Source organism: Temnothorax americanus, unplaced genomic scaffold, assembly GCF_048541705.1.
Source record: "Temnothorax americanus isolate GAGA-0224 unplaced genomic scaffold, ASM4854170v1 Scaffold6, whole genome shotgun sequence".
Classification (NCBI taxonomy): domain Eukaryota; kingdom Metazoa; phylum Arthropoda; class Insecta; order Hymenoptera; family Formicidae; genus Temnothorax; species Temnothorax americanus.
Genome location: NW_027509751.1, coordinates 1,103,778 through 1,124,898, shown reverse-complemented (window position 1 = coordinate 1,124,898; position 21,121 = coordinate 1,103,778). Strand labels below are relative to the sequence as shown.

The 21,121-nt window shown below is 37.5% G+C and overlaps 2 protein-coding genes across 2 annotated transcripts in view; one reads left to right on the top strand and one right to left on the bottom strand.

The window, feature by feature from the left end:
- LOC143904937 (EGFR adapter protein) overlaps window positions 1–17,890 on the bottom strand; it is a 105,085-nt gene extending 87,195 nt beyond the window's left edge. The window contains exons 1-2 of the mRNA XM_077419943.1: window positions 17,612–17,890; window positions 17,405–17,446 (exon numbers count right to left, since the gene is read on the bottom strand). The gene's annotated coding sequence lies outside the window, so the exon portion shown is untranslated. The remainder of the gene's footprint in view (window positions 1–17,404; window positions 17,447–17,611) is intronic.
- Window positions 824–17,023, top strand: LOC143905031 (uncharacterized). The gene is made up of 17 exons (XM_077420126.1): window positions 824–1,227; window positions 3,519–3,724; window positions 3,823–4,064; window positions 4,258–4,341; window positions 4,414–4,539; window positions 4,619–4,759; window positions 4,958–5,081; window positions 6,751–6,943; window positions 7,189–7,432; window positions 7,636–7,794; window positions 7,933–8,259; window positions 8,371–8,752; window positions 8,895–9,123; window positions 9,317–9,554; window positions 9,974–10,199; window positions 10,378–10,726; window positions 11,170–17,023. Exons 2-17 carry the CDS (start codon window positions 3,520–3,522, stop codon window positions 16,739–16,741), a joined length of 8,841 nt encoding a protein of 2,946 aa, XP_077276252.1. The 5' UTR covers window positions 824–1,227; window position 3,519; the 3' UTR covers window positions 16,742–17,023.
- Window positions 17,891–21,121: the final 3,231 nt, after the last annotated feature.

The window sequence follows — 21,121 nt, the reverse complement described above, 5'->3', positions numbered from 1 at the left end:
TAACAATAATAATAAGACATAAAAATTTTATGATTAAAGTATTTTAAGCTAAAAACTTAGTATTATATCGTAATATTTTATTATTGTTGTTTAAATTGGAAAGGTGAGCACTAATTCACTGTGGCTCTCAGAGATTAGCTTTTCGATGTTTATCAGTATTTCTTTTCCAATAAACACGCAAACCCGTGTTAAGAATAAGTCTTTCGCATTTGGGGAAGATCGCAACCTCTACTATCTGATTTATCAAAACACTGATTGTGAGTCATAAAAAAAACTGCATTATTCTTTTATTATCATAATTAAAAAATTTTTTGGCAAACTCATAAAATTATTTTATATAACATTTCACTAATTGAAGGATTTAGTGTGAGCTGTCTTACCTCTTAAAACTTTGAAAAACTTAAGTTTCAAATAACAATCAGACATATGATTACTTCGTCAAACTTTGCATAAGATTTACATATTACAACAAATTATTATGAAACATTAATTTTATTTTTAATAAAACTGAAAAAAATAAATTTTTAATAAAATAAGTGTTTTAATTTATAATTTTTCAATATTTATAACCAATAATACAATGTGTTTACCTCTTTATACATAGAAAAATATATTTGAATTACTTCACATAAATATAAAAAGTAGAAAAAAGTAGTTATTATTTATGCATTATGATTATCTTACGAACAATTGCAAGCATTCGAAAACCTGTTATCGGTTACAGATTGTTAAGTGCATCTTCGATATTGATGGAGGGGATAATCGTCGAACGTGACGTACACGTGACTCGTAGAGCCGCATCAACGTAGGGGTTGAACAGTACAACTCCTTTCACACGCGCGGAGTACGCGGCCGCGTGAAGTGTGCTTCCACGCGATACTCAAGAATGCTGTCTCTGGATCACGGTTATCCGCCGTGCATTTCAGTGATTTCCAACAAGTGCAATTTCCGAAAGAAAATAATGAACGTATGATGACGCAAACTCGAATCCTACGCGTGAAAATAATTACGGGACAGCGAAAAAAACGGTGAAGAACATAATGCTAAAAACGGCGAAGCAAAAGATAACTCACTCTCGAGGATTGTTTGCGAAAAAAGCAACGAATTGTTTCGTTTTGAAAATGAGTGTATCACTGCCGAAAAAGTCGCTCGATCTGTGATCAATGGGTATTCGCATAAACATGAACTGTTCAACAATTTTGTGATTACCTGTGCGTGTGTTCTCAGGTAAATTTATACGTCTTTTCAAATAGTTCTTGATTGAGTTATACTTTTCAATTGCACAATAACTCTTTTATATCATAATGCTATGAATTTTCTTTTGCAAAATTGTTTTTGCAACAGTAACAAACTTTTATTAGCGTCGCAATGCAACTTCGATAATAACGCGAGTTTTGCAGTTATTAATATAGTATATTGTGTTTTAAAGTATAAGATAAAATACAATGACATTTTTTATTTCTTTGTCGCAAAAAAATAACTCGTCAGTGAAGAACACTCCTTAATTTTAATTATAAGACAAAGAATTTGTAAACTCTAATACATAAAAAAAAAACCATGTATTAAATATTTAATGCAATATGTGTGTTATATTAACAATTTCTTTCTTTGCTATTTTCTTTTAATGTACTACCTTATAATACAAATTTAAAAATCGGGGGAAGTAATTTCTCTTTTAATACAAATTCGTGGAAGATACTCTCGAAAAGTTGTAATATAAATAACTTTTCTATTAATTTACAATGAGATATCGGTTTTGTATATATGATGCAATATGATGAAAATGTCGATACAATCGACAAGACATATCGACATCCCTCACGTGCACCGAAACACCGCAGCGGCAAGCACAATGCACATCGAGTATGCATTTATTTATTATATATTTATAAGCTACCTCTCTCTCTGGCAAAGTTTCACGGTGGATTTTCAATCTCGTCTACGAGATATCGGCTCTCGTAAGTAACCAGCAATGCCGACACAGGTTGCAAAAAAGGAAAAGCCTATCGATCGCTCCGTCGCGTCGTGGACACTGACCGGTAAAAATATATAGCAAGACGGGTTAAAGCCCACTTCATCGTTATACAAACAAAACTCATTATAGATCTACGTAGGAAGTCGATACTAAATATTCCATTGAATGTCTTTCGTTCGCTACACCGTAGAATATTTATGCAATGTCAAGGCATGAGACATTGACGGAGGTTGTCCGCTCCAGATAGAAACAGAGTGCACATTGTATGAAAGAAAACAAATATCCTCTAGAAATATGGAAACAAATTCTAATAAAATTATATATACATATCTAATGACTACATTTAATAATAAATTCAAATTTAATGAAATTAAAAGCTTAAAAAGAAGCAGACAGAACGATCGATCAGCGACGATCGAATAAATTGACCCGTTTATCTATATGTTGCAATGGGTACTTAATCAGTCATCACGCATTGGCTTACACTGGACACGCCTTAGAGCTTTTTCATTAATCCATTAATTTTCATTAATCCATCTATTTTTTTAATCTCAAAACAAAAATATAATTAACCCATTAAAAAAATATATGTAAGAAACTAAAAAAATGTTTTTGAAAAAAATTGTTTAAAAAATACGTTTTTAAAATTTACTATCTTGAATACAACCTGCATATAAAAAACATTATATTACGGTTATATATTTTTTGTTCACTTGAGGCTGGAGAAAAGAGTAGATCTGATAGGCGGTAAAATATGTTATCATAAAGTTTCTGTGTCTACAGATGTACTGGACACGACAATATATTAGTTCTGTTATGCACGAGTGTGTTCGATGACCCACATTTCTACATTCACTTTAACAATCGCATATTATATCGGCATATGCAAAAAAAAACATCTGATAAAATAATTTTATCCATAATAATATAATGAAATTATATAGAATGTTTCAAAAGTGACAGAAGATAAATATAGTGTTACAGAGTGTAAGCAAAAATATGTCACTATATATAAAGTTAATGTAAATTAATACAAAATTTTATTATAATTAATGTATTATAATTTGTTTATACATATATTATATACATAACGTTTTACGTTACATATATAATTGTTACGTATAAAATAACTTTTCATTAAATTTTCATTAATATATTTTATTTAGAATTTATTTTATTTAGAAACTATTTAAAATAGATTTCATTTATTATACGATTATGACAAAATTATACTTTATAATGTAGATCGAAAACATGATATGGAACACTTAATATACTGTTTTGAGACGCGACAATGAATACTCACGACCTCATTTTATGATCATAAAATCGATATCTACCATCATATCAAAACTCGTCATCTTTTCGCTATTAATGTCGATTACACGTGGATTATAGTGATGTAGTATTGCCGATTTGCTCTTACTTGCTTTATATTTAACGTGGACCTTGCAAAATATAGGTTCGATGCCCTCTAGTTCTAAATGTCTTATGTACTAAACATGAGAGAGAAAGGATTATGCTCAACAATTTCTTCTTTCAGAATGCCCCTCGTAGGAGCATGGTTCAAAGCATGGATTTATTTAGGGCTTGTTTGCGGTTGGGGCAAAGGTGCACGACCACGTTTCGACACATCCACGGATATGGGATTGGTATTAGTTCCAGCCGACGCCGAAGTCGATTCCGTGATTTTTCGATTACGCGCCACCGATCAGGATGCGGACTTTCCTCTCGTGTTTGAAGTAACCGGTAATTTAAAAAAAAAAAGATAAAAGATAAATACAAGTATCGACGTTATTAAAACGTCGATCAAGAATTAAAATGCGATTTCTATATTTCGTTCGCAGCAACAATTACACCCGTCGTAAGAATCGACAACTTGCCGTGCACGTTGTACAATAAAGTCTGTCAGGCTAATGTAATTTTAACGAAACGCCTTATGCCGGGACGCCTTCACGATTTCGCCGTCAGGGTTCGGGATACTAAGGGAGATTCAAATTCGATGCAGGCTACCATCTCCGCAACAAACGCCACGACCTCGCGTGATAAAATATTCCCTCACATTCCTTCCTTGATAATGATACCTGAGGTATGTAATTATTAATGGCTCTTCTAACAACGTTAATTAGAGCGAGTCGTAATTATTCCGACTTTGGGTGTAATGTTCCACAAACTCTTTTGCACGTAGACACTAATTACCCGTGTAATTAACCGGCATAGGCACAAAATATGTTATTTAGTCAACGCGTAACATTAAAAATTAATGCAAAATGTGTTAATAGGATGCTAAACCAGGTAGAGAATTAGATTACATTCTCGTACGAGCGAACTCCTGGAGCGGCAAGCCAGTTTACATCGAATTATGGGTACGTGTTTAATAGCTGCTTCATATTTGCGTAATTAACAAAGTGTAACGTAAAAATGTGACGTCGTTTTAGCAACCGAAAGAACTTTTCACTATTCGGCAACGACAAACGCCCACGCAAACGCGCGGAGTCATTACCTTGATCGGCGAATTGGACTTCGAGACGCAATCGATGTACACCCTCACCATTTACGCGACGGTACGCATAATTATTGTCCAATAAACATAAAGTATACACGAGAACGCGCCTATCACCGATACAATATGTTTCCAAGTAGGATCCGTACACGGAACCTGGAAAAGATACCAGGAATATTGCAGGACTAAATATTGTCGTCATCGTGCAAGACGTGCAGGACGAGCCGCCAATTTTTACCCTAGCGCCGCCTTTAACCAGGCTAAACAATTCTGCGCAAGTCGTAAGTTAAATGCATCACTATTCAATTTGCAAATTGCTTTATTCGCTCTAATTTAGTTGTCCGCATAAAAAAAAAGATATATTTTAAATGTTCTATGTTTTATACCTTACACGAACGTCGATAAAAAATATGCTCCTTCTCGAATCATTATTACTCAATTTTAATGGCAACTTTTTTAACCCTTTGTGTCACGTTTAGGGGGACGTAATATTACGAGTTCACGCGGAAGATGGAGATAAGGGGGTGCCGCGTGAAATCACGTACGGCCTGGTGTCCGAAGGCAACCCTTTCATACCTTTTTTCAACATTTCAGAAACAACCGGTAAGAAATTGTTAAATTTTCTATATTTCGTATCCATAGAACGACGAAAAGTTAAGAGAATTATATATAGGTGAAAGTAATTTTGTCGCCGATTGTGCTACATTTCACTCTGAATTCTTGGTCGCGTGCAATCCAATTATGTTACGCGAGTTGAGGGCGCGCTCAAGGGTTAAAGGACTTCTCCTATCGCGCAGATGCAAACTAGAATTGTGGTGTAATTAATTTGCTCGACGAGTTGAGTCATCGCAAATTCTCCGATCTATCGCACATCACGCGTCGTTTCCACCTGACAATCTCGATGACGGGAAAAAGTAACGGGGTTGATTCATATTCCCCTCTGGTATACAAGGCTGACCTCATTCCGCGAAAAGCGCCGGACAATGATTAAGCAGGGAAATTTGTTCGCTACCGTTCCGCCGATGTCGATCTTTCATTTCTTGATAGCGAACCAATTTGTTCCACCTTCCACGTAAAGTTCGCGGAAGAAATCACGCGTATTCTTGTATTCACTGACTCACACGCGCATTTTTCATTTTTTTCTTATGGACGTTCCAAACAAAAATCCTATTACAAACAATGAAATGTTTATACTCATAAAAATTTCAACCACAAATTGCATAAAGACGAATTGATAAATGTCGAAAGCGAAAGTATTATCTTTAAGAATCTACCTCAGGGTTAACAAAATAATTTTGTTAAATAGACAGAATTTGATTAACGAGAGAAATCATTTTCCTAAAAATAATAGATATTATTCTTTTTCTTAAGTTCTTTTTTTTTAAGAACTACTTACGCACGAATGAAAAATTATGCTAGCAGAACTCTTGTTATCTATCATCATTCTCGGAATATCAGATTTTTTTGTGAAAACCTAAGTAAGTCAGGCAAGTACGAGAAAAATTGGCGAGGAGTAAACAGAAGGAGCTAAAAGTGGTCGGAATAAGTCTGGACAGTCTACGGCCAAGTATCGATCGTTCTCAGGGGTCACTCTCTGCTTTTCAACTTGCGATGCTTATCATTCCGTGGCAAGGAGCATGCGATACGTACTACGACTCCTTGCGTGTGCGGGTTCCACCTACATCCAGCGATGTACACATTCATCCTTCGCTGAGAATGATTTCTTAAGTCGATTCCGCGGGTACATTATGTAAAAATATTGCCGGTCAGCGTGCGTGTACGGTACGAGCCGAGACGGAGAAGTAACAAGGATAAAGGAATTCGCCGTCCATTATCTCCGCGATGTTTTATTCATATTAAAAATAGTCTATATAGCATCGCTACAGTGGTTCTCCAAGAAATAACGAATCATCTCACACATAAGTCGCGCGCATGTGAAAATGAGAGATCGTACACGTTATACGATGCGAGACATGCGAAATGTGATAGATTAATGTTGTGAAAGATACTAATATTTTGGGAAAATATTTTAAGTAGAAATGTGTACAAAACTTTGGTGAATGCATTTAATAATCGTAACAGTTCTTATAGACAGCATAATTTGCGATATCAAATTATGCAATCATTTTTTTTAAATTATGTTTTATAATTAATTATATATGTATATTATCTTCAGTATATATGTGTGTGTATATCAATAATTATGTAAAAAGTTGAATAAAAAATTGGTCTATGATTAACACAAACGCTATAAATCACTTACGATGTTTAGGTGAGATTGTTCTCGCTAAACCTTTAGAAGAACTCACGCAAATTACTCACGTTGGCGCACCGGTCGTGCTCACGGTCGTCGCTGAAGAAATACGGAGATCTACGGACGAGCCGCCAGCCCAGGCGACGGTCGTCGACGTCGGTTTCCTTCTTGGAGAACCAGGCAATAGCCCGCCATATTTTGAGAATGATAAGTTGGTACTCGATGATTTTAGTAACGAGCACGTAAGAGTCAGGGCAATGTTTTTTCGTGATTATTTAACTTCTGATAAATATTCTGTGACTTTTAATATCATTGCCTATATTTGCCTTCATATATTACGCTTTTATAAATTTTCTAATACCCGCATTATATTGTTCGTAATAAATAGTGCGACTTCCTAACACAATACGTTGTCTAGTTACTCGTTTATTTATACTTAATATATATTATTTATAGTTATGTTGCATCGATACCAGAGAATTTGGAACCAGGTTCCGTGATAATGTTCCCCGAGCAATATTCGACTAGAGTCCACGATGAAGATATTGGTAAGGCTGGTGTTTTCGCATTGAAGCTACAGAATAATAATGGTACTTTCGAAATAAATCCAACTGTTGCTGAAAGAACGGCGGATTTTATTCTCATGGTACGAGACAATACACTCATCGATTACGAGATGTACAAAAGTTTATCTTTTAAGGTATGCATTCCTAATACAAAGATAATAGATAAAATAATTCGATAATAATTTTTGTTCTTTAAGTTATATTGTGTTATTTTTTATTATACAAAAGCAACTCTAAAATAATTAATTTTAATAATACACACTTAATAAACGAATATTGTCCAACGCGTTCAAGTAAATATTTAATTAATGTGCATATATATTTATGTGTGATATAGATTATTGCTCAAGAAGTTGGTCCAGCAACAAATTTGTCGACAACAGCAGCAGTCTTAATATTTATACAAGATGTTAACGATAATCCGCCAATTTTCGACGAAGAATCTTACGAAGTTACATTGTCCGAAAATATCACCGCTGGAACACGGGTGATTCAAGTAATATTTAATTAATGCTTGTTTTAAATATAATAAAAGTAAATCGAGTATATTCTCTATCAACTTTACCACTTTTTGATATATTTAAAAATTTGACGTTATGTTGATTCAAGAAAAAAATCATGATTTTATTGACAGGTGCACGCAACCGACAAAGATACCGGACTTTTTGGCAGTATTCGATATACAGGAATAACAGGAGAAGAAAGCGAGGCTTTCGCCATAGACCCCGATACAGGATTAATCACGGTCGCGATGGGATCGTCTTTGGATCGTGAAATGGCAGCGCAGTTACAATTAACTATAATTGCGCGCGATGAAAACGGCAAAGGTAACACGGGTGTAGTACCTTTCATAGTGAATTTGCTGGACGTAAATGACAATGCGCCGATTTTTGAGGAAGATGTCTACGAATTTAAATTAAATTCTGATTTGACAAATTTTTCAACAGCTGCCTTTATAAAGGTAAATCTTGATATCCTTGATATTTTTCTAATTAATTAATTTTTATTCGTAAGATTTTCAACAAATATATTTGATACTTTTATAAAAATACGCTTCAATTCGTACGCGCAGGCCACTGACGCCGACGCCGAACCGCCGAACAACGAGATTCGTTACGAACTGATTCACGGAAATTATGAAAATAAATTTTATTTGAATGAGATTACCGGAGAACTGATATTGCTGTCGCCCATCACAAAGTTCAGGCGGAAGAAACAGAGCATCTACGACAATTTTTCAAAGAAATTGCACAAAGAAACACAAAGTTTTCAACCGGAACACATGACACGAGAGACTGCAAGAAGGACAGCAGTATCTCCGGATATGACAAATTCAACGGAAAGCGTTACAAGTGAAACTAAATTGGAACGCCAACGCGAGATAAAAAGGCATCGAAGAAAACGAGCGGAAACCGATATCTTATACACTTTAACTGCCAGGGCGTATGATCTCGGTGAATATTCATATAATAAATGTATAGTTTTTGGCGAACAAAATAAATCACGAACGAGAACTTAAAATTTCGTAAAAATTTTATAATTAAGCAAAAAGATACTCTTTACTATTCTCTTTTCTTCATTAACGCGATGTTCTAGGTGTACCTCATCTCTCGAGTGAGGCAGAGATCCTCGTCATCAGGGGAACTGCCATGGAAGCTCGCATAATGATGTTCGTGGTACCGGGAGAAAGTCCGAATTTAACAAAAACCGCGGAGACATTAGCCACTATCACTGGTGGACGAATTACCGTACTGGATACACGTCCTTACATGTCAGATAATAAAACTAGCATGACAAGCGCTACTGTCCCAGCGGAAGGAAAAAGGTTGATAGAAACTTACAAAAACGTTTCGGTTTTATATTTTAAGGAAAAAATGCAAATTTTTGAACATTAAAAGAACATTTACGATTATTTGCGAATATTTCTTTCGAATCAGCTTTAGAAAAACCTTTAAATTAGCATTTTAATTGTTAATCGGTCATAAATCTTTCACATTTCTGTTTTCTTCTGCTGATAGAACGATTGTGATAGCTCGCGTCGAACAAACCGAAATCGGTACCCCCCTGGTGGACGTGGAAAAAATTCGTAACATATTAGCTGCGAATGGGGTGGGCATCATCGGCGGCGCAGGCAATGGGTCTATGACATACTACAATACTACCACGAAATTTCCAATCGATGGAGTAATTCGCGATGGGGGAGATAACGAGGGCACCTATGTAAACAAAACGATCAGCAGTGTTCACGAAGAAGTAGTGAGTAAACGTTAATTGTCCATATTCGTTAACTTTATCGAGTGACACGTCAGTTTGTATTCAAAATTAAATTACTTATCGTAGATTAAAATTGTGTTACTTATTAACTTAGTTTTTATTATTAATTAACTTATTTTTTTTAGATAATTTTCAACATATTAAAAAATATTTTCTTTTCTCTTTTCTCTATAAGTGTGCAATAAATTCATTATTATGGGCCAAAAAAGTTTGAAAAATAATTTGGTAGTGAACGAAACATATGGACATTCTCTTTTATGTTATTATTTTATTCGTTCTGAGGCTAGATTATCTCGCATCTTAAATTTTGCTAAGTAACATTCTCATAAAGCATATTTTTCTCTTATCCCAGTTAGCAATTTTCTATTTTAGAAAAATGAGAAATCAGAGTTCTTTTTCAGACTGTATACAAAGCGGAGAATAAACTTCTGTTTTGGTTACTGATTATTCTGGGCCTGCTAATGCTGCTGGCCATCGCGGCACTCATAATTTGTTGCATCTGCCCAGGCTGCCCATTTTACATGGCACCCAGAAAGCGTAGAGTTTACTCGTCGGAAACACTTATCGCTCGATCCGATGGTCGACCGAAACGTCATCTTCATCGGAAGCCAATGGCTGCAATCGATAGTAATTACCATTTGTCAACTATTTCGCATTCGAACGTTTAAACACTTCCTTGAAATAACTTTTGCAAATGTTGCAATTATTTAGTTTTATGTATTTTATAAGAAATTTTTAGAAAATTATCTGTATATATATAAAAAATTTATGCTTTATTAACAAGAGCGATGTATCAAATAATTAGTTACATCGAACGGAAAGAAACAAGCTTGGAGTGCGGATCCAACTCGAAGAAACTGGCAATTTAATCGTCGAAACACGCAGAACGGTGGATTAGCGTCACTACCTGGTGACGTTGTGTACATTTCGGAGCGTCCTCCAATCGACCAAGCAAATGAGGAGTCACTGAGGCTACGTGACGGTCCGGCTTATGATCCTTCGAGGAGAAGAAGAATCGAAGAGCAAGAGAGACTATATGTAGAGGATGTCGATGAGAAGAAGATTAGAGATTACGATGGCATGGATGTAGATTCCTTGCAACGACATGAAATCGAACGTGGTTCGGACATTCAGCGTCAAGCTTACAGACAAAGGTAAAATAGAACGCGTCACAATGAAATAGAATCGTTCTTTATAGCGACTTCGGCGTGATAATTGTTAATGATTCTTGAACTATAAAGAGCCTAGGATACAAAGTACAAAATAAACCGGAAAATATTGCAAATCTTATTAATATGTCATTTTCTTAAATTAAAAATTAAATTCATGCAACATAAACATTATCAATTACATTATTAGATTTTTGTTATATCAATTTTGCTTATTAAAATATATGTTTATAACGTCATGTATTTTTATTATCAAAAACTCAAAAAATTTATTTTTGCGATGATTTTTTTAAAACAAACATTTTTGAAGTACATTTAATAAATAATAAATTTTGAAATAAAAATTTTGCAGAAATATTCTTGCAGTAAAATTTTTCCCAATTAGAAGAAAAAAGACTAATAATATATCCCGTATTATCCCGTTACAGATACGTCGATCCTGAATTAAACAATGAGACAGCGATAAGAGAGCAACATTTTTACCGCGCGGGTAACGCAGAGGTGCTGCAATTAGTAACGCGCGGACAAGTTGAGGATAGAAGTCAACATCGTCGTTCATATCCAGCGACTTTCATAGTGGACGGCAAGGATGTACTTCTACAGCGGTTCATGCAGGACCAGAAAGCGCGACACGACGAGCTGTCGATGCAGGAACCCGAGGTGTTGCGCACCATCGACTCTCATCAGCGCTCGAGAAATTTATATCAGCACAAGCAGGAGATTCTCCTCCTGCCAGAGGAACTGGACGTTAGACGTCGACGCGCGGAAGAATTGGAATCCGACGCGCAAAAGTTGGCAATGGATGACGAATACACGGCGCAAAATATGGATGCGGAGTCACAGATGCGGGACATTTGTCGTCAAGAGATTTTGACAAATGTGCCCGGGACATCCAAAGGTAGACCGTCGATCGTCAAAGATCAGGCGCAATCGACGACGGTACAGTCGTACGCGTTTCACGATCTGGAGTTGGCGAGACAGAACGCCCTATTAACGAGGCTACTGTTGGAGAGGGAATCTAGGCACGCTGGTGGCGTAATGATGGACACCGCGAGTTACTTAGAGACCCAAAGTCTTCCCGGGCAAGTGGCAATCGCGACTCAGACTGACAGAGTCGCTGCGACACAAACGGAACGACATGTCCGAAGCAGAAGTGACAATGACGAGTCCGACGAGGATATTCGAAATCGAAAAAGGATAAAGAAACGCCACGGGGAGAGCGAATTGAGAACACGGACTTCATGGATGAAAACACCCATCGAGGAAGAGGAGGGCCCGTGTTTTGACAAACGACTGAACATCTTGAGGAAGAAAGTGCAGGAAGTGAAGGAGGGGCGAAAGATATGCTTGGAGCCTGAAGTGCTGCGGGAAATCTCAGATTCACTAGACGAGAATGGAAGCACTTACCGCGAGAAGAAAAGAAAGTCAGCGAAAACTTGTCAACAATACACCGAAGAGAGCAGCATCGGATACAAAGTACTCGGCGAAGAGAAAAACGGTTCCTCTTCGTCGACAGAAGTAGGTAAGCAACATGAGAAATCTTTTGATAAGAAAAAAGTGGAGAGTTTGTCGTCTCCGGAAATAAGTGTCGATAACGGAGAATATATTCGTAAAACGACGGAAAAGAAAAGTTTAAGGAAAGAGAGTAGAATAAAGAAGCAAAAGAAAGTAGAATCCGTAATAAAACCTAGCTTTCGAGTTTTAGAGAGAGAGATCACGATGCTGACGAAGAAACTGAGTAAACTCGTTGATAAAAAAATACCGCAGACCACTGGATCTGAAAGTACGAGTCTGGAAAAATCGGGAACATCGAAGGACTCCAAAAAAGATTCGGATCAGAGTAAATTAAAGAAAGAAGAAGACTCAAAGAAACACAAACGATTTGAGACTTCTCCAAGTATATCGAAAGAGACAAAGAGAGAAAAATTTAAGTACCAGCAACGACAGATGACGAGTCCCGGCAGTTCCGAGTATGAGGACGCGTTTGAAAAACCGGACAAATCGAAATTGACTTCTCAAGAAGCTGCGAAGCACAAACAAATAAGTAGTCATGCAAAGGTGAAAAGGCAAACGCCGATTGAACGTAAAGAACGCAAGAAACAAGTCGTGCAGCAGGACCGAGAGTTCGAGAAGCGCAGAAGTGCCGCGGGTAAAGAAAACGGCAGATCGAAGACCGAGAAAACTGCCAAATTAATGTCGCGTACACAAAAGTTGGCGGCGATTGGTCGTAAAGAGCATGTTCGTATCTCGGAAGAACCAAGTACGAGTACAAGTTCCGATCGTATGAACGGCAAAAAGGACTCGTTTGCCGGTCGGGACTTCGACAAGAAAAGTACGGAATCTCCAGAGATTCCGTCGAATTATCGGCGAAAATCGAAACAGAGGCTAGATCACGTAAGCGAGAAATTCTCCGACGATTTTGTCACAGAGCCGCGGAGAAGAGACATCGATCAGCAAAGCAAGTTTTATTCAACAATAAGCAGAAAGATGGATGAAGAATATATTGCGAACGGTAAAGGAGATATCGAGATAATACAACAATTTTCTGACGATTTCATAATGGAACCACAGACGAAAGAACATCAAGTGCAAGCTGCTGTTGAAAGTGAGATCTCCGATAGCAACAGGCAAAGTGCATATCACGATTTTGATCAAAAAGATATGAGTCTGAAAAAATCCGCTGTTGTAACTGAAAGTGAACAAGGTACATCTCATGACTTAGGTAAAGAACTCACCACAAATTTGACGCTAAAAGAAGCTGTTGAAGATCTCACCATTCTTCACAATTTGGAAAATATGCAATTCAAAAATGGTATTGCAAGCAAAGAATCTGAATCGTTTGAAGTCTCTAATAAAGAGTTGGATGACAGCAGCAAGAGAGCAATTTCTCCGGATTCTCTTACCCTAAAAGCCTTAGAAGAACATCAACCAGAGAAACTGCCATCTTACAGTAGCAGAAGCGCTGTCGAAAGAAGAATGGCTTATATGTCCGGAAAGCACAAAGAAGCAACAGAAGAATCTTTCTACGAAACCGAAAAAGAAATGTTAGAAAAAGAAATGTCAGAAATTATACCGGAAAAAGAACTACATGAATTACAGAGATTAAGAGATGCCGAAAAGATTGCGAGCGAAGAAGCGAAATTTGAAGCATTGGAAAAACATATAGAAAGTTTGAAAGAATTAATTAAAACGGAGCACGCTGAAGAAGAAAAAGAACATAAGGAAAATGGATTACATAGTGACATGATTTCATTACCATCAGAAATAGAAAACGATTCAAAAGACATTAAAGATGTTACATTATTTTCAAGCGAAAAAGACAAAGCTGTAGAATTATATAAAACCGAAAGCGATCAGAGAGAAGAATTAAGTCCTAAATCAAAGAAATATATTGAAGAGGAAATTTCTTCGACAAAAGATATCGAAGAAAAGATGGTAGAAGAATTAATAAAGACAAAAAATAAAGAAGACTTGTTACGTAAAATTAAAAGTGACGTACAGAGACCAAAAGAATATGTAACTCAGGAATTTGACGCAGAGAAAAAGGAAGAATCGACAATTAAAGCGTTTGAAGAACCGCTCGATATCAGTCAATCTCTTACAGATGATACCAGAAATTTAAATGGCACTCAGAGAGCGTTTTCAATCGACGACGATACATTATTGTACATTGATGAAACTAGTGATGAAGCGTCAAAATCAGATCACGATTTGATTCAGTCTGAGCTCACCGAGCCACCAGATATCATAAGGAAAACTACTGATAAAGATGAATTGAAACATTTAAATGATGATCTCACGAAGACAGAAATTGAAAGCTATGAAACTAAGGAAGAATCGCACATATCTCCTAAAAAAATGATTGATGAAAAACAAGAGAAAAGTGATGAAGACAAATCTCTCACGCCTTTAATGGATACTACTTCTAAAGAAGAGATTATTAAAGAACAATTACAAGTTGAGCATGTAAAGGAGAAAGAAAAACCACTTCTCGAGGAACATGAAGAAAAAACGGAAGAAGTATCTACATTAAAGGAAAGATCTGACGAAGAAATACTCGATAAGGAATCTTCTATCGATCAGCCGCAAGATTCGGATCCGCAAAAATCAACTGTCAGTGAGCCTGACAAAGTGGACAGTTCTGTGACAGCCTCTGAGAGCGCAGCAGTCGTAGAGCCACGAGACAAAGGGGAGCAGCAAGCAGACGTAAGCGATACAATTTTTAGCAGCTTTATTGACGATACACTCGATGTTTCGGAGGAGAGCGACTCATCCAGTGATGTTTCCAGGAAAACGACGCTGACCACGAGACCCTATGATACTCCACGCCATCGACAAAAGTGGCAGCAGCGAGAAAGCATTGAAATAGCGGGAATGTCTGGCGTAAGAACTTTCAAAGATAGCGGAGACACGAGAACAGAAATCGAACCAGAAGAGGATACAGATAGCAATTTATCGCTCGATGAAATTGAAAAGACAGAAGATTCGGTTACAACTGAAGCAACGAGTGAAGTAAAAGACGACATGGAAATTGCTGCTATACCTGAAAAGATTTCTTCTGACGTTGAAAAAGTCCCATTCGTATCTGATTTAAAGGAAATAAATGGTAAAAATATAACAGACAGAGATTTCGAATCAAAAGTCGAAGTCGAAGAATTAGAAACTGATATAAAATCAGAAATAAAAAATTTATTGACGACAATTCAAGATATAGTTCCATTAACTCTAAGTATTAAAGAACTAAACGGCACGACAAAGGAAGATGTAGAATCCAAAAGCGAGATTGTAACACCTCGTAAAAAGATCGAAGAAGTTTCCAAATCTGTGAAACAAGATGATAAAAGTGAAACTGAATTGCCTTTAAGTAAATCTGAACAAGTGGGACCGAAAGATAGAACAAAAACGGAAGACATTGAAATACACAAAAGAATTGAAGAAAGTGATATAGATGAAATAAAAAGTAAAAAGATTGATATAACATTAACTCCGGAGAAGAATATTTCAAAAACTGTACCTTCCGAACGTTTCGTGAAGAAAAAAAAGAAACTTGAACGACCGAAGGCGCCTTCTTCCGAGGAACGAAAACGTGCTCTCGATAGGTCGGAAGAAAAAGTTACACCAAGTTATTCTCAGCGTCGATCTCGCAAGTTCACCGACGGTGACTCAGAGAAGCATACAAGAGACGCCGAATTGCAGAAACGCAGATTCGGCATCTCTAAGGTATCTCCATTACGATCGCCAAAGAGGGAAGAAGAGCATCAGCGAAAACTACCAATGTCCAAATCAAAATTTAAGACAGAAAAGAAATCTACAATTGTCCCGAAAACTGGCGAGATCGATATGAGTAAGACGCAATCGAAGTACATGGCTTGGTACAATAAGAAACGCGACGAGTCTGAGAAGAAGAGGTTGGAGAGGAAAGCGGACGATGAGGAGCAGCTACCGCGCTGGGTAAGTAGGAGCTTGAGGCAAACGACAAAGCAAAGAGAGAAGCTAACTGCGGAGCACAAGACTCCGGAGATAACGCCGCGCACCAGACGCAAGGTCAAGCCTCTGGCGAACGTCGAATCTGAGCAGTTGAAGGCTATAGTGCGTCAAGGACGGCAATTAAGAAGGGCCGAGGGTAATCTTAAGGAAGACCCGCCGGTTCAGATATTCGCCAGAACACCGCCAGCTTCTACTTCGGACACGCAGCATCGTCTGCTGCAGCACTCGGAATACAAATACGAGAGAATACAGCCGCCATTTTATCTTCATCCACCCCCGGCGCCACATCCGTCGCCGCAGTTATCGCCGGAAAGATCCCTCGAGATGCAACCGTGTAGGACGCAGTACGAGCAATCCGAGGACGACTCGCATTCGGAAAGTGCAGCGCCGTTCCAAAGCGGCGGTCGTCTACGCCATCAACAGGTTCTCGAGAAGAAAAGCGTCTTCGACATCGCGTACAGCGAAGCTGCGCCATCGCAACTTCGATCCGACAGCACAACTCCGCCGTCATAAATAGACGATTGATATTATCCGTATTATATATATTATATATGTCTATATCACACACGTACAAAAAGTATATATATAATACAGTGAAAATAATTACTTGTTTTGCAAATATTATATAAAATTATTTCAATATGTTCTTAATTGTGTAATTATCCTTATATAAAAGATAACAATTTTATATATACCTACATATGAAATTAAAATAGAAAAATTAAATGTACATATATTTTATAACGTTTTCTTATTAACTAGTATTAATTATTGCGCAGTATTAATTTTTTTAACTAATCTCATTTCCTTTACTGCCGATGAAATATTATACGAATTTATCTAAGGAAATGTAGTAAATTGATCGTCGAAATTTTATATTAAATTTTATTATTCCATATATAATGTTTATATATATATATATATTAATATACTTGTAAATATATATACGTATATAAAAATATATCCTATACGTCATTAATTTCATTTTCCTTTTATTAAATTCTATTTTCTATTTCTTAGCTATAAGGTACGAATTATAGGAAGAAAAATCCTACTTTGATAGTTTAATAGTTTAATAGCTCCATATTTTATATATGCATCGTCTACACATCTGATTGAACATTTTCTCGCAAAGTCCATTAAATCAAAATTAAAATAAAACAATTTAACACTCACCAGTACGACGCGCAGCAGCGGAGGTACAGTATTAACGTTGATCTGTAAAATACAAATAACATATATCAAAATTATATCAAAATAATTACTATCTCAATAATGTATTTGAAATATAATTATTATAATTTATTAATTTTTAAAGTAAAATATTTAACGAAAAAAATTACATAATTTTCCGATCTACGTAACGAATGAAAAGTGAATTACCTCATGGTGGCTCCGCCGTCGCCCGATGCCTCCTAGGCCTCGTCCTCCTCTCAGGTTTCTTCGTTTTATACACACGCGCACAAACACAGTTAATTACGCGCGACACTTCGCATAGCACTTTCGACGACAATCGCACGCGATTTTGCGACAGAATAACTCGAGGAAGTACGATCGCGCGCAACGAGCTAATGATTCGGGATTCGGTCGACGTGTATACGACGATTAGCTATTCACCGCGAGGGACTAATTACAAACGAGTAGTAATTACGAACAAAAATTTAAACAAACAACCGATATATCTATTAACCTGGCACCTGGCATGCCCGGGAAAGTTTCATCTGTCATCAATATGCCGATATACTCCGGAGTAGTTCCGTCGCTGCGACAATAACGGAGCTTCGTGTTCGACGCGTTTTATCCCGAAAGATATCCCCGTCTGTCCATTCTGTCTCGTTCTATTGGCGACAGATGGCAGCACCTCATAATTAACGCCACCGATTTTCGCATTGCACCTCGCACTTTCGCAGTAATTTCAAAAATCGCATTAAAAAGATTAATTAAACATGAAACCCCGAAATATATGTCTACTTCGATAAATAGAAAGCGCCTCGATCACGATTCGTTAATCGCGGAAATTAATTCGCGCGTGCTGATAATCGCACAATAGCGTTTGGCGTTTCCTTTAATTGCATTTCTAGGAGCAACGCGAGATCGCGCACGGAGCTGCTTGACGCAGGCGACACCGCCGCCATATTCGCTCCCGCTTCCCGCCTCCCGCCTTCCCCTTTCGCGAACCATCGGCTGTTTATATACACCGTACCAGAGAGAAGCCTGAGAGAGCACCCGAGAGAGGCCATCGAAAATGAATCTAAGTACTGGCGGCTTTCGACGGTCCCACGAAAAAGGCCGGGATGGCCTACCTACTCTCTCAGGCTTCTCTCTGATCGTACTTTGCCGTAGGCGACAAATAACATCTCGCCGCGCGCCACGAAATATTCAACTAGCGAAATAATGTGTGTGCTGCACGCTAAAAATAATCCGTATCTTACGTCTCACATTAATCATTAATGTATCATCGCCTCGAAATCATTTGACCTCTCGATCCCTCTCTGACAATGATGGGCAAATTCGACGGAGAAATAAAAGCGCGATACACGAAATCAAGCATCAATCCCGAGAAACAGAGTTACTGACCGTAAATATCGTAATAAAATATTTATGGATCCTCTCTCTCTTGTCGTTCCGATTCACGCCGCGCCTTCAGATCGCGCGAGATACTTACTCGCGTCGACGAACATCGACGTTTCGATGATCGTTATAATTGCAGCGTAGTTAACAGCGCGTTCATAATTACTAATTAATCGTACAGAGTGATCACGCTCGATACCTCATACTCGCTGCGTTTGTGCTTTGGAGTAGTTTGGAGGGCTAATGCGAACTAACACGGAGCGGCTCGCGCGGCTACGTACTTCGTTGAGCGTCGCTATGCGAATGAAAGCAAAAAGCAAGTAAGCACGGTCGGCCGGGTCGGCGGCGCGGGGCGGGGGGGGAGGTGGGGGGGAGGGCGCGGCGCGGCGGCTTCGTGGAACGCAACGGTCGTAAAGGCCATTGCACGTAACAAATTTTTAGTCGTAATCGTAAGGCCGTAAGAAAATAGACCACGCACACTCGATTATTCTTCGAGCTCAAGGAGAATAATCGACTGTGATTGGATTGGTCTATTTTCTTACGGCCTTACGATTATGACTAAAACTTTGCTACGTGCAATGGCCTTCTCGCAACGGCACGCAAAATAAACATGTCCCTGAACTCAATTTTCATGTCTTACATAGTCCGAATATTTTGCGGAATATGAATGATAGCAGAATTTTTCTGGGTTTTTCCTCTTGACGCTGTCTACGTACTTACAATTTTTAAATAATCACTTTTATACTTTTCGGAGAACTTGTGATGATTTAATAATTTTAATTTATTTATTGCCGAATCTCTGAAGATAGCTCAAAGTACAGCCGGAACGTACGCCAACCGTCACTGCCGCTTTCAAACATATAACGTACGTTTTATAAAACGTAGATACGTCGAATATTCTATCCAGCGGCGCGTGGGTTGCATTTAGGGCCCGCGAACGATCGCCTGTAAAGATAATAAACGAGTTACTTAAATTTTGAATACATCGAGAATGGAGGAAAAAGGAATTTACAAGATTAGGATTTTTAAGTAAATGATTAACTAGCAATCGCAAGCTAGCTGCCTCTGTAAGCTCGTGCGCCGTCGCTATAATAGCGATGCTGCGCGAAAGATCCTCGATCGAAGGGGATCGATACTCGACGCTCATATTGGGGCGACGTATATAATACACATAACATATTCTGATGCACTAATAACTGTAATTGACTCTCATAGCCCACTTTTGCTTTTTACTCGTTAAGATTTTTAAATTGGAAAAAAGAGTCGAAACAAAATTGTCGAAACAGTAGAAATTAACACATCAATTTAATTAACTGACTAATTTATGTACGAGACATATAGACTGTAGTGACTGATAAAGACGTGGCTAATACTTAGCAAGAACTTAATGAAAATCGTAGATTGACTGAACCAGACTGAGACGAAAAACGGAAAGAAAGCTGCGAGTGAATGTGTCAAATTTCTAGATTTGGCAAATAAAAAAATTAAATTAGTTAACAAAATACCGTCCATAGTTCAAAATTTTTGGTTCGATCGTTATGGCTCCTGCCCACAGGACGCGGAAACGCTTGCCGCGCGGCAAGAAGCGACGCGGTAGCCAATAAACTTTTGGTTCTTACGGAAATGCGACACGTTGATTGGCTATCGCGTTGCTTCTTGCCGCGCGGCAAGCGTTTCCGCGTCCTGTAGGCAGAAGCCATTACACATTGGCAAAGAACCCCGCACATTTCTTATAGAAAAGTACCCCGGTCAAATTGCTCCGCTCTGAGATATGTAGTTTTCGATTTTGTAGTTTTTACGGTTCTGAACAAATTTCTCCATTGTCTCCATTGTCAACTGCTTATAATTAGCAAGTTACATTATTTTCGTATTATAATTTTCGACTTTAATTAATCTCCAGAGAATATGCATTATTCTATTTTTTAAGTACTAGTTTTTAAGTATTAGTTTTTAATATACGAAAGGAATTTTATATTTAATTTTATATTTAAAATATATACTGAAATTTTTCTGGAAACAAATGTGCATAAATTCTTCTCTAAAAGTCCTAACAAAATTACAAGTTTTAAAAAAAATCAAGGTACACGCCCGTAGAATTTAATTTGACTTTTAAATTTAATTTAAAAACTGCCTTGCGCATATGTATAATCCGCTAAGAGTTACATTGTTTAATCGGAATTTATTCATACGTGCTTGTGTACGCGACCGACATTACAATAATCATATGCATATAGAAGTCTGGCGAAGTCCAGCTTCTACCACTTCTGCTTCGCTGCTACAAAAATATCCTCCACGTCGACTTTACCAGCTTCCTATCTTTTG